The 27,890-nt window shown below is 40.5% G+C and overlaps 1 protein-coding gene across 1 annotated transcript in view; it reads right to left on the bottom strand.

Annotated features, from left to right (window-relative positions):
- Positions 1-27,890, bottom strand: part of cdk17 (cyclin dependent kinase 17) — a 48,873-nt gene that overhangs the window by 7,508 nt on the left and 13,475 nt on the right. The window contains exons 2-7 of the mRNA XM_084910866.1: positions 16,278-16,422; positions 11,624-11,788; positions 5,463-5,596; positions 1,991-2,116; positions 513-569; positions 308-422 (exon numbers count right to left, since the gene is read on the bottom strand). Coding sequence (XP_084766992.1) covers positions 308-422; positions 513-569; positions 1,991-2,116; positions 5,463-5,596; positions 11,624-11,788; positions 16,278-16,404 — 724 coding nt within the window. The 5' untranslated portion in view covers positions 16,405-16,422. The remainder of the gene's footprint in view (positions 1-307; positions 423-512; positions 570-1,990; positions 2,117-5,462; positions 5,597-11,623; positions 11,789-16,277; positions 16,423-27,890) is intronic.

Below are 27,890 nucleotides of genomic sequence, written 5' to 3'. Positions count from 1 at the left end.
AGATGTTTACAAAGACAGAAACATTTAACATTTATATAACAAAACCTGACTCAGGAAAATGAAACACCAATTAAAAGGACAGTTCATAAAACAAAGGATTTTAAATCAGAATTTATTTTAGAGATAAGAAGGTTCAAAATGTAACATTCACACATTCGAGCTGTCTCTCTCAGGGTGTCACGTCTTGTTGTAGTCAACTATGGCTGAGTTAAACTGCTACTTGAAAAAACCCCCACTTGGATTCAACACTAGACTCCAGATGAAACACCAGAACTTTGATGTATCAAAGGACATAAAACCTGCTAACCTTCTCTGATGGCTGTGCACGGGGCTCCTTCCTCATGCTCCAGCCGGATCTCCTTCAGCGCCACCAGGTTGTCAGTCAGTTTACTGCGTCCTTTAAACACTGTGGCGTAAGTTCCCTGAAAGCAACACATAGCATTAATTTAATGGTAATACTGTGTAGCAAAGTTACACTGTGAAGTGCATGTGGAAACTTGAGCCTTCCTCACCTCTCCCAGCTTGTCCAGTTTAATGTACGTCTCCAACTTTCCAAAACCAATCTCTGACTAAGGAAGAGAAGAATTTAAGCATATTAATTGCATCTTAGGTCCACTCATTTCTGCAAACAGACACTTGCAAACAAATGCAGTCTGCGTTCTGTTGACCATTCACATTTGAGCAGGCTTTGCAGGTGTTTTCCTGCTGCACCTGTAGCACCATCTTACTGTGTCCCCTGCCCCCTTCAGAAAACCGAAGGCATCTCAAATCTTTACATAACCCATCATGTACACTCAAACTTTAGTTATTTGTAGCAGGGTTTTTTTTTTTTGAATAATGTTGCAACAAAACCCACATCATACTTTTTCTTTCAGAGGGAAAGACCCAAAGTTCACATGTGCAGGATATGATTTAGATCAAAGATTTTCAAACTGTCAAGCAATTAAGGGCCCATTAGGATCACGTCCTATTCCAGTTTTATTCTAGACCCTTACAGAGTACCAGTGCATGAAGCGCAGTTAAAAATACTCTGTATTTATCTTATACTGATGCAGTTCATCCAGTCTGAAATGGGCTGTTTTAGCTCCTATCACTTTAAGACAACAACACGTTTGAACATGACCATATTAGGTATATAACTTCTAAACAAAAGAGCCCAGAAGAGAGGAAAAAAAACACCTGGAGCCTCAAGCCTGAAGTAAAGAGCTCACATTGATCACTCGCTAAAAAAAAGAAATCTGTCTGTATTACATATAAATATTCAGTAATATTTATATATTTAGTAAAGACCCTTACACTTGGCTGGTGCAACAGAAAAAAAAAAAGAATAGAGTCAAATCTTTTTCTCAAAAATTGGACTGATATTTAATATTACAGGACCTTCAGAAGAAATAAATCAAAGCAGCCCACAGATCTCTCACAAACTCAGTAGCAAAATCATTCACCCAGTCTCACCAACAAGTGTAGTTCCAAAGCACAAGAACAAGATAATCCCCTAAGAAACTAAGAATGAATAATGATACATATGAATATTTCATGTATGTGTGCCCACAGAGCAGCATGAATCAAACATTTTCTATCATATCTGGTTTCTGACAGCATCTCTTCAGGGATTGACCAAAAAACCCCCCCAAAAAACAAGAAAAATCGATATCAAGAAGAATGAAAGGCGATTAATTATGAGTGTTTACCGTCTTTAAACCTTTTTATTTACATTTAATCTTTCAAACAACTTTCAAAGGCAAACTCACGATGACCACGAATCTCCCTGTCAGTGATGATAACCACACCGCAGCAGAGCATTATGATCTAATTTTATAGGCTACAAGTGTGAGGTGAGCGCATGTGACTACAGATTAATCCATCTTGGGCTTGTACCAAGAAAATCACCATGGAAACCCGGCACAGAGGGTGTCTGGTAACAGGACTGCTTGTGCCACAAAGCAGTAAAAGAACAGAGACAAACAGACACGCACGCGCACACACTGACCAGCGAGGCTCGGCGCGAACGTCGGCTGAGCGGTTGGTCGAAGGGTGGGCTGCTAAGCTGCAACTTCTCCAGGTAGCCATCAGGGATTCGGATGTCAGCAGGCAGAGACAGGCGCTTGTTGAGGTCCTAAAACACACACACACACACATATATATAAAGAAGTCTTTATCTAACGTTCCTGAAGAAACCGTAAAGTTAGCCTGTGTAACAAGATCACACATGTGCTGCTGACACTTGTTACGTGTTGTCTGTATGTTGTGTAGGGCATGTTTCAGCAGTGAGCAGCACAAGACAATGTACCCTGCAGAATCCACCCACATCCCTGCTGCTTCTAAAATAACTCGTCCTCTTCTCCTCCTACTCCCAGAGACGACAAAAAACAGGTCGATCACCATCTTATGGAAGGTGAAAATAAGAGGCGGCCTGTTGAAGTGTGACTGCTGGTAAAAAAAACAACACCATGATTACGACATGATTATAAAACTGTACCTGCGTTAAGCTCGTACAGCCAATCTGCACTCATACTGCACAACTCACATCTAAAGTGTTCTGGATGTCAGATCATATCTATTCCAGGATCAAAGTCAAGAACACCACATCTGACACTGACGAGCTTACATAATGCTGATGGATGTAATGGGAAAAAAAGGGAAAAAAAAACAAAACATTTAGTGGATTAAAAATACAGCGTGCATAAACTCCCCATCTTTGTACTTATCTTTAAAGTTTGGCCTCACCGCAAATAAATTATTCCCTCTCATGACAACAGCTTTTTGTCTTCTGAGACTGCTCGGAGAATAAGTTAGTATTATGAGTTCCCACAAAAGTCTGATCATAGTCAACATATGCATCTTGTAAAAGGAAAATTTGTCCTCCATCAAGATGGTGTCAATATATGATAGAGTCATGAAAAAGAAAGTTTTTCACAGGACTGCAGTTCTGTGAAAAACTAGGTACACACTATAATACAGTAGCTTTTAAACCATCTTTAGATGCGATGCGATGCGATGCGATGCGATGCGATGCGATGCGATAAGATAAGATAAGATAAGATAAGATAAGATAAGATAAGATAAGATAAGATAAGATAAGATAAGATAAGATAAGATAAGATAAGATAAGATAAGATAAGATAACTTTATTAGTCCCACAAGGGGAAATTTCATGTTAAGGCTGCCGACCTATTGCACGCAATGGCGGCGCCATCTTACCCTCCGACCCTCAAATGGTTATCTGTATGACTTTATCAGTCTCTCACATCACTGTGGAGGAATTTCGGTCCACTCATTTACAACGCTGCTTCAGTGAACTGAGTTATGTTCACACAAATCCCGCCACAGCATTTCAATCAGGTTGAAGTCTGGGTGTGATACATCACAGCGCCTCGATTCTTTACTTTTTCAGTCTGTTGTAGATTTGCTGTCATGCTCGGAATCATCGTTCTGCTGCGTGATTTCATGTGGGCCGAGGTTTAGCTGTCAGAAAGATGGCCTCACATTTCGATTCGCAAGATCTGTCTAACCACACAACTACTATGGGAAGACTGGTGGTATTAACACAAAGGCACAAACTACCAAAATGTCTCCAGAGGTGCTCACAATTGAAAATGATCTTTTTTTTTAGTTGACCTAATTAGTAGCACCTGCCTGCTACCTGCACTCTTATGGAAGTGGTAAACATGTACCTTTCTCAGCAACACTGTAAGCCAATTGCTTGAAGCTTGGCAGCCTAGCCAAGGAAGACCCTATTAAACTGTGGTGAAGATGTGAATTGCTTTCTTAATGAGTGTAAGATAGGGCACTGACCCTGGGGGAGGACTGCACTCTCCAAAAGCCAATATTCTAACCATTTGTCTGTCAGCAGAGTTATACAAAATTGATCAGGTCGAACTTAATGAAACTTGGTGGAGAGGCGGTGGAGTGTGGACAAAGGGACAGAACCAATTCATTCATTCTGAGATCTACAACACTCATTTTCAAACTGCGAGATATCTCATTGGCTAGTGCGATTTTTAGGTAGCTTCCTATTTAAACTACGCTGTGCATCTTCTTTAAGAATGAATCAACACAAAGACTTTGTAGACTTCTGAAGCAACAGTTTAATGGGTTAAGAAAATACCCATACTGCTTTTATAATATAGGAAACAGATTTTACCCAGGCATAGAGCTGGTTCACAAGTGAGAAACCAAAAGCCTGTTTATCTTTTACTAAGACCAGGTGACCGAGCTTTCGCTGTGCTCTTAACCTCTTTGCTGAGACAACTTTATGAAAACCTCCGCCAGCAAAGAACCACAAGAAGAGCAGTGTGCTTACCCTCATGTAACGCGTATCTGCTGTCTTTGACCACATCCTCGATTTCCACTTATTTCATGCACAAATGAAACTAACATTTAAAAGGGGTGAAAAGCAGGTCAGTGTGCATGTGTATCTCTGTGAGAGGTAGCATACATCAGGGAAGGTGATAAGGTGGGTTCTGGCATATTTTACCATTGACCAGCAGGGGGCAGGGGGTCTCCAGGTGAATTCAGTCTTCCTTTCAAAATCAATCTTGCCCCAAATTAAAAAAACCCCAAACAAGTAAACATATCAAATAGGTTTTATAGTGCACATAATCTATGGTGAAGTCAGAATTTGCTTTAATTCTATTAGGAGAGAAAAGATTTTCTGTAACTTACTAGTGAGTAACACCATAACAGGTGCAGATTTTCTTGGAGTAAAAGGGTTCAAATGATTACAAAACCACTGAAAAATTAAACAACTAGAAGGCATAAAAATCCCCTGATAATCATGAGATCCGTTTCAATTCAGCTCTCTCCCTCTTTTCTGTTTTTTTTCTTATCTGAGCTTGTGTAAGGGACTAAATCTAATCTACCCTGGGTGACACCAATGCCAGTTTTTCATGTATAAATAACTTTCTTTGGGGTATTAAGAAAAACAAAAAGTGGCGAAAGCAGAAAATATGAATGAGAAAATAAGGAGATTACTAACAGGAGTCATTTAAAATGATTATGCAACAAAATTGGCCTAATGCTTGTTTTTAATACATTTTATATTGTATTATAATTCACCCCTGTATTTGAAATGCTACAAGTTGTTTACACAGTTGTTTAAAATAGCACAACATAATTGTATTCTTCTTTACAAGAAGAATAAAGGGGAGCATGCTCTGAAGTGGAGACAGCTGACATGAAGAAAATCACTGTGGTAACCAGCACAGATTATCTCGTCTCTTTACCAGCCTCTTTTGTCCTCAGGGAGCAGGGCTGCTATCAGTATCATGACGCCCCGACTCTTAGAACCCATTAGCCGACAAACAATCTGTCCCAACCCCCTCCCAAATCACTTGAGGCAGTGGAGAAGACGAGCAGAAGGAGATGAGAGGAGGTGAAGCGTGGTATGTGGACTTGCAGCGTAAGCCGTTTTTACATGATTTACAGTGTGTGCATGTGTGTCGGGATTCTGCACGTCTCACCTCCATGGAGATTCGCCGGTGGACCCTGTTCCTCAGACAGACGCCCGTTGGAGACTGGACCTCGTCTGAAGACGTTCCTGATGCCTGATCGCTCTCCCCGTCAGATCCCATCTTCAGATTTTCGTGGACAATATCTGAAAAAAATCAAGGATAGGGCACAAGAGGGCTTTGGATAAAAATCACACTGGAACTGCCAGATTAAGACGGTTTAGGAGTGATCCAGACCGGCTAATGATTAATGCTGTTTGTAGAACAGACCTAAACTTACAAGAATCAATAACTTTGATTATCTGTTTATCTGTTGCTTAAAAAAAAAGGGGAAAAACAAAGAAGAAAACACCCAAAGCTAAATTTCTTAAAGGATAAGTCAATAAATTAAAAAGAGCGCAGTTTCTACTATAAGTAAGAAGGGATAAAAAGTTGAGTTGCAAATCTATCTTATAAAGCCTGAGGTAGTATGTTCCAGTTGCTTTGTGTTCATGCATAAGATATGTCATTTACAAGCACATATTACCATATTTTAGACATTTATTTTTTATGGCTCTGTAGCTTCATTCAGAAGTAACCAACAGCAAATATTCAAAGCGTTGCCTGGTGGGCGATGGGATAATCTTGTTCAGACTTTTAAATCGTGACATCTGATAAATCACCATAAACACATCTGCTAAACATAATGCAGCTGATGAGATTTTTGGCCATCTCAAGTACAATAATCAGTGAGAAATGTACTTGTGAACTGATCTTGTGTTGGGTGAGCAAGAAAATGAAGCAAGAAGAAAATGAAGCAGGAGAAGAAAAAGAAGGAAAAGAAGAACAAAAAGAACAACAACAGCTGGCAGTGTTATCACATTATTACCCAAAAATAGAGTTAGTTCAGGCAGGTGAAAAAGTGAAGCTCATCCACAACACAGGTTTCATCTGACCACAGCACTTTCTCCCAAGCCTTCTCTGAAACACTTAGATTAGGGGTCCCCAATCCCAGTCCATGAGGGCCAGTGTCCCTGCAGGTTTTAGATGTGTCCTTGATCCATCACAGCTGATTTAAATGGATAAATTACCTTCTCAACATGTCTTGAAGTTCTCCAGAGGCCTGGTAATGAACTAATCATGTGATTCAGGTGTGCTGACCCAGGGTGAGATCTAAAACCTGCAGGGACACCGGCCCTCGTGGACTGGGATTGGGGACCCCTGACTTAGATGTTCACTGACAAACTTGTGATTGGCCTGTACATGTGCCTTCTTGAGCAGGTTAAGGCGCTGCAAGATTTCAATCCATTACAGCATTGTATGTTATAAATGATATTCTTTGTGACTGTGGTCCCCTGTGTAACAAGCTTCTCCCATGTAGTTTTGGGAATATCCACCACCTTTTTTGTGATAATCATTCACCCCATGATTTTCACAGAGCTCCAGATCAAGGGCAATTGATGATCACCTTATTACAAAGGTTCATGCTCATAATCTTGCAGCCCATTCCAGCACCATGCAGATCTACAAGCACTTTTTTCTATGCTTTTTCTATCTAAGTAATTTCCAGTAACATTCACATATATGCACACTCCAATAGATGCATTGGAGAGCAAATTGGGGCTCAGTATCTTGCCCCCACTTACTTTGGCTTGCAGAGTGGAGCAGCCAGCGATTGATAAACCAAGACATCCCTTTAGCGGATCCATTCTGTACTTCCTGAGCTACAAGCACCCCATTAAACATTTAGCTTGATTAAGTTTGATCAATCGAGTGTCTTACAAAAAGTAAGACATGACAAGAAACTTACAGAAAGAATATATGACAGAAACACTATCCATCAGTGACCACAGGGTGATAATTAAATAGTAAAGCCTGGGGATCATCACTAGTCTGTCTCCAAAGCAAACTTAATGAAAGCAAAAATGTACAGCTTTATTTCACAGAGCCCACCTTCTCCCATTCATCTCCTCTCAGACCCTTATAACCCCAGAGGCCCAAAATTGCCACGCCACAACATCGCTACCTTCTCCACAATAAAACTACCACTAACACAAAAGAGGCAAACACACTCAAGTACAAACCACATGCCCACCCTCTCCTCCGCATACACAAAAACGCTCACAGAGTTAATGAGTAGCCACAGTTTTGAGTAGTTCTCTGTCATCAATGCGTTAGCACCTCCAACCATGCAGACTATCATCAAATGGCACAGCGCGGAGAAACAGGAGGGTGAAAAAAAAAAAAAAAAGAAATCACTGCAAGGTTTCTCTTAAGAAGATTTAACTTTGCATATTTCAAACATTACACTTGTTAATCAGCTCTTTCATGTGCTTTAACAACCAAAGTTCTTCCCAGTCTCACTGACTAATTATGTACATAGATGTATTTATCCATTCATCACTGACTTTTGAGGATGGCGTGTATCTACAAATCTGTCAGCAGGTAAAGTAAGGTCTAAATTACAGACAGAAAAACTCAAACCTCTGTCAACAACATGGGCATAATTGAGAAAACGATTTCTTTAGCGTAGACATGCAATTATATACCACTGCAGTTAAAATTATCTGGATTTTTAATGGGTCCAAGTCTGCTTGTTAAGTCGTTTTGTCACATGACCAGAATTCTCAAGTTGGTTCACACTGCATGAATTTCAGCTTGAACTATTCACACTCTCTCTTCTAAAGTGTACTGCTGCTGTTTCACAAAAAAGCATTATAATGGTAAATAAAGTGATTTTTACTATGAAGAAATTATGGAAAAATGAAAAGAATTGGTCACATACGTTAATACTAACTGCACTTCTGGATTTATTGATCAAACATTGATCAGGGACAGGCATGATGAGTAGTTAAATAAAGATCTGCAAGTGATGGGACTGCGGACTGCAAACTCCTCCACAAAGTAAACGACTCCTGCTTTATGACCTTGTTTGGCTGTGCTGTAAACAGTGCATAAGTCACTCTTGTTTTTAAAGCAGGGGCTCCCAGAATTACACGAAGTATCAAAGTACGCTTGTTTCAAACAGTAACCTAAAGTTTTGCCAGGCCAACCATGAATCAAATTATTTGAATTTTATTATCAACTGTCATGGGTAGTTACTTTTACTTAGAAGGAGAAGCTTCTGTTTTAAGTTGATGACATATGAGTTTTTTATATATATATATATATATATATATTTTTTTTTTTTAGGGGTGCAACGATACTCGTATCGATATTGAACCGTTCGATACAGTGCTTTCGGTTTGGTACGCATATGTATCGAACAATACAAAATTTTTAATTTATTTTATCAACTTTTCATCTGACGATGCTGTCTGTGTTGAGAGCTCAGTGGATCTGCGCTCGACAGTGCACTGAGCGCAGGGCAAGCTAGCAAGACAGAAGTTAAGCTCTCCTTGCAACATGGCAAACTGAACCTCCCCCACCCTCATTTGGAACTATTTTGGTCTTCATGAGAAGTATGACCCTGAAGGTAAGCGCGTCATGGACAAAAGTAAAACAGTATGTCGGATGTGCCACGCAATGCTCAATTACACGGTGGGAACTACTGCGTTAGCGCAGTTTGCTCGTTAACATGTTGATGCTGTCCAGCCCCACTCACGGGGCGATCCGCGGTAGCTCGTTAACGGAGATTTGCCGTGTTGTGGCGTTAACGTCATTTCAGATTAACGCTGACAGCACTAGTGGGAACACAATGAATATGACTGCACATTTACGCCGACATCATCCTAGTGCAAAGACAAGTGGAAGCAGACAAAAACAACAAGCACGCATGCTACAAACTTTACCCGAGTCATTTAGACAGCCGTTAGCACAGGATTCTCCTTATGGGGACCTGATATGTTTAATATGCTGCTGAGAATATACCCCAGAAGAAGCGTATAGTATAGCTTTTATTTTGGAAAGAGCCATTTCTGTGTAATAAACTCTCTTCTCCAAAGATGAGTGATTTCTCGATCAGATAGATTTATTATTTTATCCCTTTGTTGTTTCAGCAACATTAAATTTAAAAACTGTACGTTTGAGTTAAAATATATATATATGGGTTTTTATGGGTTATTCCTTTGTAAATGCTCAGAATGTTCCTGTGTTTTCATAAATGAGTGCCTACAGATAAAAACTGTCTAATTTCTTTATTCCAGAAAGCTTTCACTCCATTTTTCATGCCTGTAATGCTCGTACTCATCTCAACCTAACCTACTTACTGTCTTTCCACAAACACTCATCTTTGTCCCAATTTTCAACTCACCTTCTCTTCGAAAAACTTCCAAATATTCCACTTTCCCCTTTTTCAGATCCTCTGACTTGCACACTTATTTCTTTCTCAGAAACTTCAGCATTTTTCAGCTACCACTTCTGCCTTTCATGTGTTTTTATTCTATGCATTTCTCACTCTTCCAGCTTATTTTCTGTTGTGTGTGAAGTTTTTAAAGGCTTTAGCTCATTTGATTCCCTCTACTGCTTCAGCAGAATCCCCCCACCTGCCCTTGTTGTGCCTCTTCTTCTCCAAAGCTTTCAAATGATCTAATCTGTCCTACTTTCTTTTCCCGTTAACCTCCTTTCACTTTCACATACCTCTGCATCATCTCCTGCTATTTTATGTCTTCCCTCATCCTCTCCAAGAACTCTCACATTTTTTTTCCTCTCTCAATAATATTTTGACTTTCTCTCATTAAACCAAACCAAACCCAGTCTTTTTTTCTTACAAATCCCCCTATGCTGATTTCTTATCTTCCTCCCACATTGTTTTCCTTTAGGTTGTCTTGCTTCACCTCTTTCTTTCTCAAAAACCTTGAATGATTTCGTTCTCCACCCATAATTGAGCTTTCTTTGCTGAACATTTTCACTGATCCTTCTTTTATTTCCCTGTCTCTACAGAGCTTTTGACACATCGCCACATTTCTCTCTCTCTCACTACTTGTCTTCCTTCTCTTTGTGGTCATTAGCAGCTTTGCCAAAAGGCAAACAGAGTGTAGCAGCAATATGCAGTACATCAATGTCCTACTTAACTGGCCTGCTTTTAGATCCAAGTCCTTCTATCTAGGCCAGGGTCCAGTGTGAGGCTCAACAGGTCCTTTGGTGTTCCACTGGCTGAGAAAAAGCACCAGCAAAAAGCCTGAGCTGTAAAATGTCTAACATTGTGTGGAACACATGGTTTGCACAGATGCTGGTTATTGCTGTTGGGTCACTTTGAAAAGAAAAATATTTTAAAGTTTGCTTAATGTTTATGGCACCATCTGAAAAATTTGAAACTGACGAATATAATACAATTAACAGGTTGTGACCACTCTGACAGGCTTTAAGCTAAATGCTCATGTAAACATGTAGAATCCTAATGTTAACTGGTAATGTTTTTAGTGGTCCTCAGTCATCTTTTAAGCCCAACAATCAGCAGCTCATTCAACATGCTACAAACAGACTCACAACAAAAGGAGAGAACACATTAAAACTTCAATGATTGCCAGCTACAGAACATAAAGCTGGTCTTCTGACTTCCTACAAGCATGAATACAAAAACTGTTTAGTCACAAAATTGGTCTAAAGGTGCTATCACATAGCACATCGCTCTGAAACCAGTTATTCTCAGTGGATGGTGTCATACAGTGATGCACCAAGCAAAGCACAGAAATTGGGAGCTCTGGTAGATTATGAGGACAAAGTTTGACAAACGCGCAGTTGATGTGGCTCAATTGAACTCCCATTGAACCCAGCACGTCCTGTGTGGAAGTCCCATGATGTACACCACATTTTAGCATCACTTTTATTTGAACTTGAACTGAATATCAAGATGTATTCACCAACATTTAGTATTAGCGTCTCAGACCATGTTTCTACATCCTGTGAATCATTTTGCCACCATGTGGGTTGTTCAACCCCGACCTTGAAATCTGCTACTGCTCTGAATCATCTGGACATCATCTCACTTCCACCAGTCAGGATGAGACTCGTCACTAGGCTTGACTGTGATGAGTCAGTTCTCGCAGGAAACTGCATAACGTTTGACTGAGTTCCCCCATCCAGCTGCCTCATGGGTAAAAAGCAGGCCTGCTAAGGGTTCATGGGATTAATGCCCAGAATCTGTCTGCAAATGTGAAATCTCAGGATCGTGAGACGTTTCCTGTTTGCTCTTGGATGGCATCTGCTTTTCTATCGCTCACTTCCATCCGTGTGTGTGTGTGTTGTGTTCTCACCCAGGCGGCTGCCATGGCGCGGCATCACCATGAAAGACCCCAGAGTGCCTCCGATGACGCTGTGTGGCCGGCGCAGGGGCGGCTTCTTGAAGGAACCGGTGTACTGGTGCAGAAAGGAGTGCATGCTGTGGGAGGTGGGTGGGCGGCCATTCCTCATGAAGGGCTCTGAAACACAACAAAGCTAGTGTCAGGATGTCTGATTTCATGACACCCAGATGCTCCACAGTGGAATCACAAATCCTCGGGTGCACGCACGGAGCACCAAAGAATATCACGTCCCATCTCCTTCAACCTTTGAAATGTGTTGGTTATGTGACATGCATACTGTGCAGCGGAGGTTTGTTTGAACCAACAGAATTTTATTTAACATTTAAGTTGAGATGCAGAAATGTTAAAAAATACCAACCTTCAGCCTCAATTACAGGGAGATGGGTAGAAATAAACATGAGACGACATCAAATATTCTCCAGAGTTATGTAATGCCCAGAGTGACAAACCTATGCTAAGAGGAGAATAATACCACAAATAAACACACACAAATACTCCGTGAGTCAAAGACTGAGACTTCAGGTTGTTTTATACAGATTTTTGTGCTCTTGGTTCTGTATGATGTCAAAGGGATACCTAACATGATCCCCTCATGCTCACAGAAGTCCTATCTACATACAGTGGGGCAAAAAAGTATTTAGTCAGCCACCGATTGTGCAAGTTCCCCCACCTAAAATGATGACAGAGGTCAGTAATTTGCACCAGAGGTACACTCCAACTGTGAGAGACAGAATGTGAAAAAAAAATCCATGAATCCACATGGTAGGATTTGTAAAGAATTTATTCGTAAATCAGGGTGGAAAATAAGTATTTGGTCAATAACAAAAATACAACTCAATACTTTGTAACATAACCTTTGTTGGCAATAACAGAGGTCAAACGTTTACTATAGGTCTTTACCAGGTTTGCACACACACAGTAGCTGGTATTTTGGCCCATTCCTCCATGCAGATCTTCTCGAGAGCAGTGATGTTTTGGGGCTGTCGCCGAGCAACACGGACTTTCAACTCCCGCCACAGATTTTCTATGGGGTTGAGGTCTGGAGACTGGCTAGGCCACTCCAGGACTTTCAAATGCTTCTTACGGAGCCACTCCTTTGTTGCCCGGGCGGTGTGTTTTGGATCATTGTCATGTTGGAAGACCCAGCCTCGTTTCATCTTCAAAGTTCTCACTGATGGAAGTAGGTTTTGGCTCAAAATCTCACGATACATGGCCCCATTCATTCTGTCCTTAACACGGATCAGTCGTCCTGTCCCCTTGGCAGAAAAACAGCCCCATAGCATGATGTTTCCACCCCCATGCTTCACAGTAGGTATGGTGTTCTTGGGATGCAACTCAGTATTCTTCTTCCTCCAAACACGACGAGTTGAGTTTATACCAAAAAGTTCTACTTTGGTTTCATCTGACCACATGACATTCTCCCAATCCTCTGCTGTATCATCCATGTGCTCTCTGGCAAACTTCAGACGGGCCTGGACATGCACTGGCTTCAGCAGCGGAACACGTCTGGCACTGCGGGATTTGATTCCCTGCCGTTGTAGTGTGTTACTGATGGTGGCCTTTGTTACTGTGGTCCCAGCTCTCTGCAGGTCATTCACCAGGTCCCCCCGTGTGGTTCTGGGATCTTTGCTCACCGTTCTCATGATCATTTTGACCCCACGGGATGAGATCTTGCGTGGAGCCGCAGATCGAGGGAGATTATCAGTGGTCTTGTATGTCTTCCATTTTCTGATGATTGCTCCCACAGTTGATTTTTTCACACCAAGCTGCTTGCCTATTGTAGATTCACTCTTCCCAGTCTGGTGCAGGTCTACAATACTTTTCCTGGTGTCCTTCGAAAGCTCTTTGGTCTTGGCCATGGCGGAGTTTGGAGTCTGACTGTTTGAGGCTGTGGACAGGTGTCTTTTATACAGATGATGAGTTCAAACAGGTGCCATTCATACAGGTAACGAGTGGGGGACAGAAAAGCTTCTTACAGAAGACGTTACAGGTCTGTGAGAGCCAGAGATTTTCCTTGTTTGAGGTGACCAAATACTTATTTTCCACCCTGATTTACGAATAAATTCTTTACAAATCCTACCATGTGGATTCATGGATTTTTTTTTTTCACATTCTGTCTCTCACAGTTGGAGTGTACCTCTGGTGCAAATTACTGACCTCTGTCATCATTTTAAGTGGGGGAACTTGCACAATCGGTGGCTGACTAAATACTTTTTTGCCCCACTGTACTGTGCAAACCTTGACTACAAAGGTTGATATAGAGAGCGAACGCTCTATGAGCATTTTGGTCCTTCTTAAGAAATGAAGTGATCAACTGATATAATTAGCTTGCTTATTACTTCTAATCCAACTAGGTCTTAAGACTGCAGTTGCGAGGGTACTTCTTGTTCAGAGAGGTGTGCTACACAGCTAGTTAAAGGCTTAGCGGGCTATGTTGAGCTTAAAGTCAGAGTTTTCTGTGTCATGAAAGTGGCTCTTGTGGTTTAAATTCAGCTGGAAGCGCCACATCTTTTCAAGTTCTTTAATTTACAGCATGTTCTAAGTGCCATATAGATTATGTTTTGGGCCAATAAGTCTTATATGTGCAAGATGTCAAGCTGCTCCTTGCTGAAACCTGAATGAAGCACCACATTGACACAGGAATATCTATATGTTGTTGAACTCTAATCTGCTGTAAAAGTCTCTTTTACATTGCTGGAATTGTAGCAACTAAAACAGATAAAAACACACAAGAATAGATGTTCAATCAGTGAGTTTGATTTCAACTTGATCTGCTGACATAATAAAGGGATTTCCACATGGCCTTTATTAGGCTGTGGGACAGTAATAATGTCTAAATGAATCCAGTTTAAAGTTTTAGAAATCTAATGTCCAGCTGTCAGCTTACAATTCAACAGCAGCAATTTAACTGGAATTAAAACATTTATTTTAGCGCTCTGTGTGAGATTAACCGTTTTCTGCAGCACTCATCTTTTGTCTTATTTACAACACTGTTGTGCTTTACTGGGTTTCTAGGCTTTGTCAAGCCAGCTAATGCAAAGAAAGCTTGGCTGTGAACTGTATTTGCAGTGTACCCTTTCTGCTGCTGTCAAAAATGGAGGAGTCAAGAGTATGCCCCACTGCAGGACGGGACTAGATTGCCTCTGGGAAAGCAACTGAATGATAACGACAATCGCCATGATAAGACCATGACCGGTGAGTCAGCCAGTGGGGAAACAAGAGAAGGGAAGGGCTAGAGGCTTTCAAAATAAGATAAAAAAAAAAGTCTGTGGAGGTTTGCAGTCTACTCCTAAATGATAGATGTCAGTACTGAGAAATGATTCACCTTTCATTGCTTGAATAGCAATTAGAATAAAACAGCGAAGTCAAAATACGAACAAAGTAAAAGCAGTTTTGTTTTTGTTTTTAAGTTTTCTGCTCAATGTCCAACTATTCCCTTTGGGAATTACTCTCTGGGAAAGCCTCTGCAACCACGAGAATAGACTTTCTCTAACCCCAAAATTAGAAAAAAAAAAAAAAGGCATCTAAAATAATTTTCTAAGTGGACATAATTTAAAAAAAAAGAAACAACAGCAAACCGGAAAAAAAAAGGATTGTAATACTGAGGGAAAAATGGCCAAGTATACAAATATTTGAAAGCATAATGTGGGGCTCTCTCACAACAATTAAGTTTCCTGTCCTCTAAGAAAACATTACAAAACACTTTTTCCCATATGGACCTTTAACATACATACAAAAACATCAGACACGGTTTCATTCTGCACTTGAATAGATTGATGGGAACAGAAAGATCCAACAAAGTCCTTTAGTGCATCCTCCATCCATTTTCAACTGTGAGCGGATGGATTTTGCTAACGTTTCAATCATGATGCTGTCACACCAAAAAAAAAAGTTACAAACTAAGTACACATTAATGAAGTGATTAATGTTCATTTATCCTGACAGCTGTCAATCAAAAGCAGCAGCCACTTATGGTCATGTGTCTATCAACCCAAAGGTTCACTGGAGACGTGGTGTAGCACATATGAGGGAAAAGCAGAAAAAGATTGGATGTCTGTGAATGATCATTCACTATGGACTACTTTCTGATCGTCTGAAAAGCTCTCAGTGTGTGTGTGTGTGTGTGTGTGTGTGTGTGTGTGTGTGTGTGTGTGTGTGTGTGTGTGTGTCTTTAAGTGCTCTGCTCTTACTCCTCTTACATAACTCGGTAGAGAGGTACTTGGAGGAAGGCCTTTACAACTGTTACTGACACACATGCTGAACTTTGTCTTCATCAGCTTCAGAGATGTATAATTTAGAAGTCCCTGAGAGATGTCGAGATACAAAACCCCCGTGTCCTTGTAGCTTTTACATATCAGCTGAAGGGCATGCACAAGAAAACACTTAGAAAAACCAGACTGGTAGAATTTTCTACGCTGGTGCAGATCAGGCAGGGACTCAAATCAGAGATTTTTTAATGGAATTGTAACCCTTTTAAAATGAATCATCCTCATTTTATTCACTGCAACTAAAATATGTTTTTACCATTTTGTTCTTTTGTATTTCAATATTTCTATATGTTCATATCTTTTTTAGAACAGGATTTGTAAAAAGAAAAGGTGAATACCGTTGTCCTTGGTGCCACCATCTTCAATGGTCATTTGCTCAGCCAGTTCTGACAGAGACTCGTCGATGGTCTGACTGGGGCGGAGTGTTAATGACAGACGCTTCTTAATCCTCTTCATCTTTTCCATAACAGGGCAATGCACAGCCTGCAGGACACACAAAAACACAGAGTCGGCTTTAATTCAGCGAGAATGAACAAATGCACATCTACAAAAGAATGCAACATTTAGAAGACTGCTTTCATCTGTGCTGTTATTTTGTGCATTCTTGTGCGATGTTGAAGATTTTGTGAGCACCCGTACAGTCCAAAATATCTCCGCTCATGAATAACTCAAAGCTCCTTTTAATCCAATATTCATTCACTCTGCAAATGCTTCAACAGTACATGAATAAACCATGAACGAAGCATGAATAAAGGATGACCATCACGCACTTGAACACAGCTGTTTTCACTTACACACACGCTCACGCATTCAAACGAGGAGAAATTAATGAGCGCTAATTGACAGAGTCAAATCAGTTTGCCGAGACACACGTACACGCTGTGCACGGCTGCGAGCGCCTGCCAGTGTTGTTCCAGAAGAATGTATTTGTGTTGACGCAGCAGTTGTTCAGGTCACAGGAAACACCTTGCTCAATCTGCCTGAAGCCAGACCGTGTTCATTGTGTCGCTGCGGTATCGCCTCGTCAATGTGTGCGTGTGCATGAGTGTGAGTATGTGTGCGTGCACTTACGAGGCAGGCTGAGTGGAGGAAATGCAGTGAGGAAGCAGCGGCAGCAGAAATGCCCCGCCCATGCTGCCTGACCCTCGGCACAAAACACGCTAACCCCTGCCGTCACCATGCCTCTCTTTTCATTTCTCTCTCAAGGTCGTTAGCTCCCTTCATACTCAGGAGACCCCATCTGCCTGTCCGCTCTCTCACACACACACACACACACACACACACACACACACACACACACACACCTTCACCAATACATCATCCATGACACCGCACAGCGAAAATGGCTTCAGTCAATGTCAGCACATGTGACTGTAACCTCACGCCAACACAAAACCATAATATGTTTGTTTTGTGTGTTAACTAGGCCTTAGAAAAATATATATTGCAGCATCATCCCAGACTGCAGTGATGTGTGATCAATAAATGCTGAGGATTAAAAACTATTTAATCTTGGCTATAACACTGATCTCGCCCCTTTGCTATCAGTAAACGCTAACCAACATTTAGTGATGCCGTTCGCACATCAACATCACACAGACGTTTTGCTACAAAACAGAACAGGTTAAAGGCTGTTGAAGGTCTGCCTGGAGTACCACTGTCTGTGTCAAATTACAATATTACTGACAATATAATTATGCAAAATAATACAAAAATAAAATAATTTTAAAAATAATTTATGCAAAATAATTTTAGGAACACTTAGTTCACTGTGGGTCTACCAGGTAAGCAGCAGGTAAAAACCTACCAAGCTCTCAAGTGTTCTCAGTTACAATACATGCTTTCCTCCAACAAAAAACAATGTTTTTGTTTACTCCATACAGTTTGGCTAACAAGATGCAAAGACTAAAAATGAAAAGGCAGAAAGCAGAAACTATCACGACCATGAATGTCAGTAAAAAACACTGAAGTGAAACTAAATAAGTGCCAAAATTTTGCATAACTTTTCTTTTGTTCACTCATTGTGTTATGTGTTATTTTTAGTGCTGTCAGCGTTAATCTTGTTAAAATGACGTTACCGCCATAACCGCATTAATGCGACAAATCTCCGTTAGCGAGTTACTGCAGATCGCCCGTGCTTGGGGCCGCACAGCATCGACGCGTTAGCGCGGTTTCCTCGGATTGGGCCATCAGCTGCAGTGATGAAGACGCTCCGCCGGCCCCTCATGTTGAAAAGAGAGCTGAGTACAAAAGCAAAGCCGTCGATCTACCAGTCGAGCTACAACCGTAACCTATGGTCGCAAGCTTTAGGTAGTCGCCAAAAGAACGAGATTATAGATACAAACAGTGAAAATAAGCTTTATCTGAAAGGCGGCCGGCCTCTTACTCAGAGACAGTAAAGAGTGCAGTCATTGAGAGTAGGGCTGGGCTATATCATACTGTTCACGGTAATACCGGTATAATGTTGGGCAACAATAAGAAAATGAAATATCGCGATAGAATATGGGTAAAACGCGCATGCGCAGTGCCTTTGGTTTCATACGCATATGGCGGGGGAAAAAAAGCATGGTGGCGACGGAGCATGAGAAGGACGAAAGTGGATCGTTGAATGAAACGGATGAACCAGAATTGGTTTGTAAAAATGCTGCAACTTCAGTGGTGTGGAACTGGTTTAGCTTTCGTCCGTCAGATACACAACAAAGCACTATTTTTGGTAGCGCATGCTAGCGGGCCGTCGTTATTACCGTGTTTTTTGGAAAATACGGCACACTTAAAATCAATCCTTTGATTTTTCTGAAAATCGACAGTGCCCCTTATAATCCCGTGCGCCTTATGTATGAATTCTGGTTGTGTTTACTGACCTTGAAATGATTTTATGTGGTACACGGCGCTCAAAAATCTGTCAAATGTTTTAGTACGACTTTGCTAAGCTACGAACCTGCACAGCTTGATGGATTGTTTGAGCATTACGGCTATCGTAGGGAGGAGCCTCGCGGAGTGACACGTACTGTGCTTCATCATAATATTACCGTATTGTGTGTGTATAACCTGTTTTTAAGTTTTGCGGATATTATACATGGTTATGCTGAGGATATGTCGGCTAATTTCCACTGGAAATGCCTTTTGGTTAAACTGTCAGCAAGGATTTTGCATTTGCACTGTTACATTTTTATATAACTTTAATGCACATAAAAACAGTGAAAATACATTGATGTTTTGTTTTTGTTTTTTTGCACTAATAAAGTTGTGGAGTTGTAAAGTATTTTGTCTAGTGTCAATTATATCGTCAGTTATATCATTATCGCAAACTTTCAAATGTATAAAATTATAATATAATAAAGTATAAATATTTTTGGTCATATCGCCCTGCTCTAATTGAGAGGTCCTCAAAGTAGAACCGCTACTCCACACAGAAAGGAGCCAGTTGAGGTTATATCTCTCGGCTGGACTGGGGATGCCTCGGCATTCCCCTGGATAAGCTGGAGGTGATAAGGTGGCTGAGGAGAGGGACGTCCCCTCTTCTCTGCTTAGGCTGCTGCTCCCTGCGACCAAGGCTCAGATAAACAGATAAAAAGGATTGACTGATTGGTGCGTGCATGGATGTTGTTTCTTAAAAAGACTTTACTCATGTGAGTCACCAAAGTATATTTTCTATTTTTTAGCATTTGTTCCTACTATTGGACAGTTTTTGCCACCCCCACTGTTGCCACCCAGCTCTGGCTGTATTAGAACTAAAAATAGTTGAGCTATTGAAAACATGCTAAGGTACTGCTCACAGAGATATTAGATTTTTATTTTGGCAACTTCTTTTATTTATTGCTTTAGCATTTTTTAGAATAATTTCCCATCCAATCCGTCTATAGTGTGTTTGTGTTGAACTTTAAACTTAAATCTTTTAACGTGTGATTAGCCTCTTTTTCAAGAGGAAGTGTGTCATGCTGGCCCTGGTGGCTAAATCAGCATGTAGATCTCATGACTACAGACACAGATCCACAAGGGAAAAACCCCCCACAAAACAAACAAACAGAAAAAAAAAAAAAAACAGACTTAAGTACATTGAAAATCCAGCTAGTTAAAGAAAAAATATTTTTTCAATGCATAAATAAAATGACTGCATTGGAAAACACTCACACAAACGCATTCTCTCCCTCAGACACACACATTCAGTGTTATGAGATAAGCGCTCTTTGTCTCCCTTACAGAGAAGTGTAACAGAGCCGGGTTTTATCTCTGCAGCAAACCAAAACAAAGAGCCTCATGTGACGTGTGTGTGTGTCTGAATCTGTGTGTGTGTGTGTGTCTGAATCTGTGTGTGTGTGTCTGAATCTGTGTGTGTGTGTGTGTCTGAATCTCTGTGTGTTGAAAATACAGCATCTGGCACATATGAGTGATGTGTGTGTGTGTGTGTGTGTGTGTGTGTGTGTGTGAGAGAGACGGGGGTGGGGGGTTTCAACATAAAAAGCAAGCAATCTGCCAATGACAGAAAGACACTGAGGGAGTGCACCACAACGTTCTCTCTTTTTCATCATCAGCATTGCAAAAAAACACTCTCTCTCTCTCTCACACACACACACACACACACACCTGTGATCCCCCATTCCTCTTGGATGCCTCCCAAGTGCATCCAAGGTAGTCTGGAGGAGGGAACTTCAAAGGACAGGAAGGTGGGAGGGGGAACTAGGGACGAGACCTAATTACTGGGCTAATTATTATACTCGCACTCTCCTCGATTCCTCGTCTTCTTTGCCTTATTTCCCCCTCTTTCCGTCTTCCCCCACTTCCACACGAGAATGAGGTAACAAAATGGAAAATGTGGCTTTAGATTTGATTTCAGAGAGAAGTGGGTGAAAGTGTGAATTTAAAGAGGAGGCGGAAGAGTGGGAGGAGATGGAAGAGGACAAAATGGGCGAGAAGGAATAGGGGAGAGAAAGTAAGTTTATTTCAGTGAGCGGAGCCATAATGGAGCCTTTGTGTTTGGTTAAGAGCCATGAAATCACCCAAGTGACTGCAAGCGTGTACAGTACTGTCGAGAAAGATTCGCAGGTCGGGGTGGGGGTGTCCAGCCTGAAATTAGGTTTGGTTTCAGTAGCTACAATTTAGCATATCACAGGCTTGGGAATTGAAACTGCTAGCACTCCCGGTGACCACTGAAGTGTGATTCCCAAATCCTGCTAGTCCATGTTCTCATTGTAATTACACAATATTTATTCACTAAAAACAAGTGCTCTTTAGAGCCTACCCAGTTAAGCTTACATGATGAGTGTATGTTTTTCCTTTTAACTGTGTTTTTATGGCATACTAGGGTGTCCTGCAATACTAAAGGGGGGATTTTACATAGCCTATATGTTTATTGTTAATTCTATTACAACACTGTTGCATGGTTCAAAGTATAAAACAATCCTATCAAGGGCCTTCAAGCTGTTTTAGCTCCACCTTCCTTCTGATTGACTGCCACTCGCAAATAAAAGGTTTTAACAGTCGGTGGGTACAACCTGCAATGACCATATTAGGAATATCCACTCTGACTGACATCACAGTAAGAGTAGAAAATACTTTCTGAAACTGAGCCTTCAGTTTTTGCTGCACAGGGAATTCCTTCTACATGTGGTCACCTGAGTATTTAAAACTCTGTCCATGTTTAATATAAGCTACTTTTAACCCGCTGAGTAATTCTACATGTGTTTCACAATAAGGAAATAAGGAAAAGTATAACTGAGGTGTCTGTAGCTCAGAAGGTAGAACAGGTCATCTACTGATCGGAAGGTTGGTGGTTCGATCCCTGGCTCTCCCTAGTCTGCATGCCAAATATCCTTGGGAAAGATATTAAACCCAAGGATATAAAAGTTGCTCTCCAATGCATCTCTCCATCGGAGTGTTAATGGTAGTTAGAAAGCACGCGAAACAGTCCACGTGTGAATAGGTGAATGTGGCATGTTGTTAAGAGCGCTTTGAGTCCTCTGGGAGAGGAGAAAAGCACTATATAAGAATCAGTCCATTTTCCTTTTGCTCCTAGTCCAATAACAGGCAACTGCAGCACATTCCCAACTATTATACTTAAAATTGTATGCATCTTGCCGCCCCTCCAGTTTAATTATGTGATAATTTTGCAGCTCTCTCTATAAGTATAAAAAAACTTGAAAATTAGTTTTTTTTAAATAAAATTCGGCTAACTAATACAGAAGACATTTCCTGCATGTCTGCATATAAGCTCAACACATCAAGAAAAGGTCACAGTGTAGCGCTATCCAGCAATTAAACTTTCTAATGCAATTAACAGCAGAAAAAAAAGGATGTCTGTATGATGTGATCTTACTGGCTACTTGCCATTCTGGAGCATTTGTTTATGTTGAATTTCAATCAGAGGGAGCAAAACAAAGCATGGGATCCAACATTCAGTTTGGCAACACATGATGTCACTCCATTCAAAGTGAATGAGAAGCGAGAGCATTGAAAGCTGAAAGCCATCTGTGTGAATCCTCCCTCAGTACCCTAGAATGGACCACTGTTTTCTTGCTATCTGCTCTAAATCAGACACATACATTTTCAAGTTCACTCAGTCCATTTGCTTCCAGTCCCACTTGGTAATGAATGGATCAACCACTGTGGGCAGATAACACATCAAGCACAACAGACTAGCAGCTGGTGTGTAGAATATTTACAGCACAACCAAATGGAGGATTTAAACAGGATTTATTCAGTGACATTGCCGTTCCTGTTATTAATATTGTTTGTTCCCTAATTCACGCAGTCACTGACTGCATTTCCCCAAACTGAAGCCCTGTTCTCAAAGCCATTATTTAAGAGGAATTATTTAGTTTCAGCTTATCATTTACTGTCAAAGTGAATTCTGATCCTACTAAAAACATTAACTATACTTATGTCAATTTTTGTGCATACGTTTCAGAGCCTAAGCTGTTGTACAAATACCATCAGATGCTATTCTTATCAGCTTATGTCAAAAACGAGCTGTCCTTTAATACTCCTCTCCGTTCTATAAATGTTTACAGACGTGACAGAATCGGAGCAGGAACAATGAACAGAGGGAGAGTTGAACAGAAGGTTAAACAGTCACCAGCACCGCTTCTTCTCAAAGGGAAAAACAACAGCTAATATTGTTAAAGCAGTTTCTCAAAATAGAGCCTCTCATATGAGAATCACAACTGCTTTTAAAATAGATAAAATCATCAGTTTCTTTTTAGAGAGCGGACATAAAGGAGCCAGGACTGAACGGGACCCAAACGGGAAAGTGATGTCACATGCCACACTGATCTGCTTATTAATGATTAAGTTTTATTTGTGGTTCATCCCTCAAGGATTATCGAGTCATTGTGTGAGCTTTTGGGTTTGTGTGACGAACTGCCTTTTGACTAGGCCATTCTTACAAAACAGAAAGTCTCAATGGGACACAGTAATAACTTGGTACTGATGTAAATGGTCTAAAACAGCAAAATCTCCCATTACAAAACCAAAACGTTCAGATTTTACCTTTTATTTCTGTTTTTAAATCCCAAAAATGCATGTGTTCAAAATTAGAAATGCATATGGTGAATAAACTAAATGATTAAACATTCCTACACTTGCTAGACAGAACCAGACAAAGCAGTCAGTAAGCAAACTATTCATATTTATTCCATTGTCTAGATGATGCCATCTATTTGGGACATTTTAGAGGACGGGATGTTTATTTTTAAATATTTGTAAAAATTTGGGATTATGTTAACCACTAAAATTTGGCTGGCTGGATAATTATACATGTTTCTGTTTAATTTAGCTTTATATGAACTTTAGCTGTTACAATAATAATTATAGCTACTTAAGAGCTTTTGAAGGTCAAATATGTAGCCTGAATTTTTTGGTGTACACACTTACTAAAAATGATCCCTAACAAATACAAATACTCCTCTTTTACCTCCACTACTGTGGTGTTGATGCTGGTGCCTAAATTAGAACCAGTTTCCTGCATTTCCACAGAAAACAGGCTTAGAGTCGTTGCCAAAAGCAGGCACAGGCAAGGCACCACAAAGCTTTGTGCTCACAGTGAATGACATTTGATAGAAAATACAGTACATATCAATTTTGGAAAATTTCTTTAGTTTTCTACATGTAAAAAAAAAAAAAAGTGTCTTGTAGCTTAGATTTTAAAGCTAGGAACATAGAGAAGCCCAAGTATTACACATTTAGTCAGTCTTTGCTTTTCTCCTTTTATGTATAGCGTTGATCAAAGTGGCCTGTAATCTTTGATGTGACACGTAAGCTTAGCGTTGCCGTCATCCGAACCTTCCACATTATCTAACACCGCATCTGTTTCACAACATTTCCTTTACTTGCAGATTGTGTAATAATTCAATTGTCGAGTGACATCTATCTGGCTCTCTGCTCCATTTCTCCCACATTTGCAGGCTGCTCGCTGCCTACAGACGGTGGAAGTCACAGCTCTTTGAATGAGATGGTGACAAGCGCCATCGTCGGACAAGTTTATATGGAAAACAAAATACAAATCGCCCAAAACAAAACTCGAAGGCGAAATCCAATCTCGCGCAGGTGCTGACTTTTCATTTTCCTTCATTTACCACTTTAGGATAAAAGATGCGTATGTCTGCCTCGGGCTTCCTTACACCACTCATATCATCAGATCACAGCAGGGCGCACACAGACACCAGGGAGTTCCCCCTCACACTGCTGGTATACGTTACAATCAAAGTACCACCATCTGTCTTACATGATGTGCACGAGGACAAAGACTTCAAACAGATGAAAGGATGTCCCTTCCCTAAAGCCAACAGGGTGGATGAATCCCTACATCTCACTAAAACCACTTTGAAATCTGCCAATCTTTGTTTTGGAGGCTTTTAAACACCAAAGAAAATTAATTAAAGAAAAATTATTCTGATCTGCAAGCATAGTGTCACTGCAAAACTATTAGCACTGTCATCAGCTTTCAAGCACGCATTTTTATCTAAAGCCTACTGAGTACAGTCACAAGTATGTGTTTGTGAGCCTATAAGAAAACACACACACACACACACAGAGCATCAGTGCTATTGCCCAGCGCAGTGGGCGCTTTTCACTGAAAGACCCTTTGTTTTGTTTGTCTAAAAACTGAAAAAAGGAGCTTCAGCATGACTGACCCAGAGGGCTGAGCTGAAATAACCCTGTATGTGTGTGTCTGCAAGTGCACAAAAGCTTGCAATGTTAATATGAATGGGAAATGACCAATGAGCATGAGTGAAAGCATGCCTTTGGGTGATGAAGAGATGTAGGAGGAAAACAGGAACAAGTGAGAACGGTTTCGGTGGGGATAAAAAGTGAAGTGAGATTGAAGTTAGCTTTTCTAGTTGACACCAGAATCACCCACATGGTCATTTGCAATGCTAAATTTAATGCACCATCACAGCACTTCAGAGTGCTGAGTAACAGGAAGAATGTAGTATGATCGGAAAAAGAAGAAAGAACTTCTTGCAGCAGCAAATCAAAACGATCTGTAATCTGTTGTGCCATGTGTTAAGTGAGTTGTACTGTACATTGTGACTGAAAATGCTCCAATTTAGATAAAATGTGATGTAACGAGAGTCGATAACCATGTTTCTGCTTCCATCTCTAAAATAATATACAGAGGAACAGAAGCATGTTCACAGGCTCTCAGTCGCAAAATGCATATGCTAAGAGGATGCTGTGTACAATTTCAGTTCAGCACAATAACATGAACAAATGAGGTTGGGGCAGATGGCTGCTCCTCTTTGAGTCAAGTTCTGTCAAAGGTTTCTTCCTGTTAAAAAGGAGTTTTTTCTTCCCACTGTCACCAAGTGCTTGCTCATAAGGGGTTTTCTCAATAGAACAAAAAAAAAAAAAAAAAAAAAAATGTGTGAAGCTAACAGTAAAGTGCTAACAGTGAATATGTATCTATAGCAGGGGTAGGCAACTCCAGGCCTTGAGTTCTGGTGTCCTGCAGGTTTTAGATATCTCCCTGTGTCAACACACCTGAATCAAATGACTAGTTCTTTACCAGGCCTCTGGAGAACTTCAAGACATGTTGAGGAGGTCATTTAGCAATTTAAATCAGCTGCGTTGTATCAAGGACACATCTAAAATCCCAGGACACCAGCAGTCGAGGCCTCAAGTTGCCTACCCCTGATCTATAGTATTATGTGACGTGTGTGATTAAAACCCATTACCTGCATCATACACTGACCAACCCTCTCCTTTTTTGAAACCAGTTTCCTTCACTTTCACAGCTGTCCCGTCACGTTATCGTCTCCCCAATAAAACCTTATTTGTGTTTTGAGATTTGCTTTTTTTCCTACTTCCATTTTGTTGTATTCAACTTTTTGGGTGCTTTTGCAACACTTTTTCTATGTGCAGATGTTTTCTTAAGTTGCAGTGTATTTGACCTCTCAGGTCCACCTTAGCACCGTTTCTCAATTGATAATTAGAAAAGTTTGCACATATAAACGGAAGTTTGATGTTGCAATAAAGTCTTCACATGTTTTGCTGGCCTCAACTGGCACAGACAGATCAACATTTTCCTTAAATTTGCTTTCAAAGATTTCCTGCAGCAACCTGGGAGACGCAGCTCTGGGGCAACAACTCAAAGTTTGGAGTTATAAGCTAAATTAATGTTAAAATTCTAAGTGTCGCTCTTTTCAAATCCACCAGACGTTGTTAATAAAAAATAGGAGACCTTGAAGAAATTGTAGGTTTTCACTTTTGCACAGTTGTGTGGCTTTGGTTAGTCAACTAACCAATTAAAATACTAAAGCCACACAATAACACCACCTAACTAATAACAGAGGAAGCAGTAGCAGAAAACTGCTGTGTTTTATGAGATAAAGTGACTTTTTTGTCACTGGGGTCTGGAAGTATCTAACAGCTTTACTTCTTTGTTGGAAAGAGCTGTCTGACGCTACGTAAAGTGATAAAGATGTTCTAAATATAGTGTACACTTAAACCAGTATTGATTCTTTTAGGTGGCTCTAATCTATTTTGCTCCTGTCTGCTTGGGGTCTTACCTGCAGCCCTGTACTGTAAGTAACTTACCGCTCAGAATCGTACTGCAAAGATATAAAACTACCCCGAAATGAGCAAAAACAAGATATGCTTATTTTAAACAGATGGTTTTTACAAATTTTCCTGACAGTGCAGCTGCTCCTGACTGAGACACAACTGCTTTTGACCAGCATGTTTAAACAAAGTGATTTTCATATCTCACATGTCATTTTTGTATTGTGTAAGGCCATTCAATCTAAAAATACTGAGCTATAATTTCTGTTCCCCACTGCCCAGCCCTCAATTTAAACACTGTGTTTATCAAGGTCTTGTGTATAGTTCAGCGTAGGATGAAGCATGGCATTCACATAGCTTTGACATCATCAGTAATCCAAGTGAGACAGGATTAAGCCCGAAGATGAAGCTTCAATTTACTAAGTGATCTTCATTATGACCTTCAGCTACAGCCTAACCTGAACAGAGCAGAGAGTCCAGAGTGTGGAGAACTAATCTGAGCATATAAAGAGTGAAATCTGGAGCAGGGCAGCAGAATTAGATTGATTTCAAGGCTGAAGAGCTGCAGACTAAGGCGGAGCAGTGTGAGGATTGGATGAGAGAGTAAGAGAGGCTGTTGGGAGATTTAGACAAGACGATGAACTTTGATGGGGTCAAAATTTTTCCCACGGTATCAGCAGTGATAAAGTATTTTCCTGGGTATCGGTATAAAGTTTGAAATTCTAGCATCGTGACAATCCTACTAACAGGTGTGATTACATATCCCTTCTGGCATGGGCTATCCTCGAGAAAGAGTTACATGTAGGCCACTAAGATTTACATTAACAAATTTAAAATTTTAAGTGTAGAAACAAAAAAAAATACTGTATTGTTTTTACGCCCAAGAAGAGTAAAACAGTTCATATAAAATGATCAAATGTGATCATATCAGTTAAATGGATGTGAAAGTGTAC

Source organism: Perissodus microlepis, chromosome 17, assembly GCF_051167445.1.
Source record: "Perissodus microlepis isolate ML-2025 ecotype Zambia chromosome 17, ASM5116744v1, whole genome shotgun sequence".
Lineage (NCBI taxonomy): Eukaryota > Metazoa > Chordata > Actinopteri > Cichliformes > Cichlidae > Perissodus > Perissodus microlepis.
The sequence above is the reverse complement of the archived record's forward strand: the minus strand, read 5'-3'. Positions and strand labels throughout refer to the sequence as shown.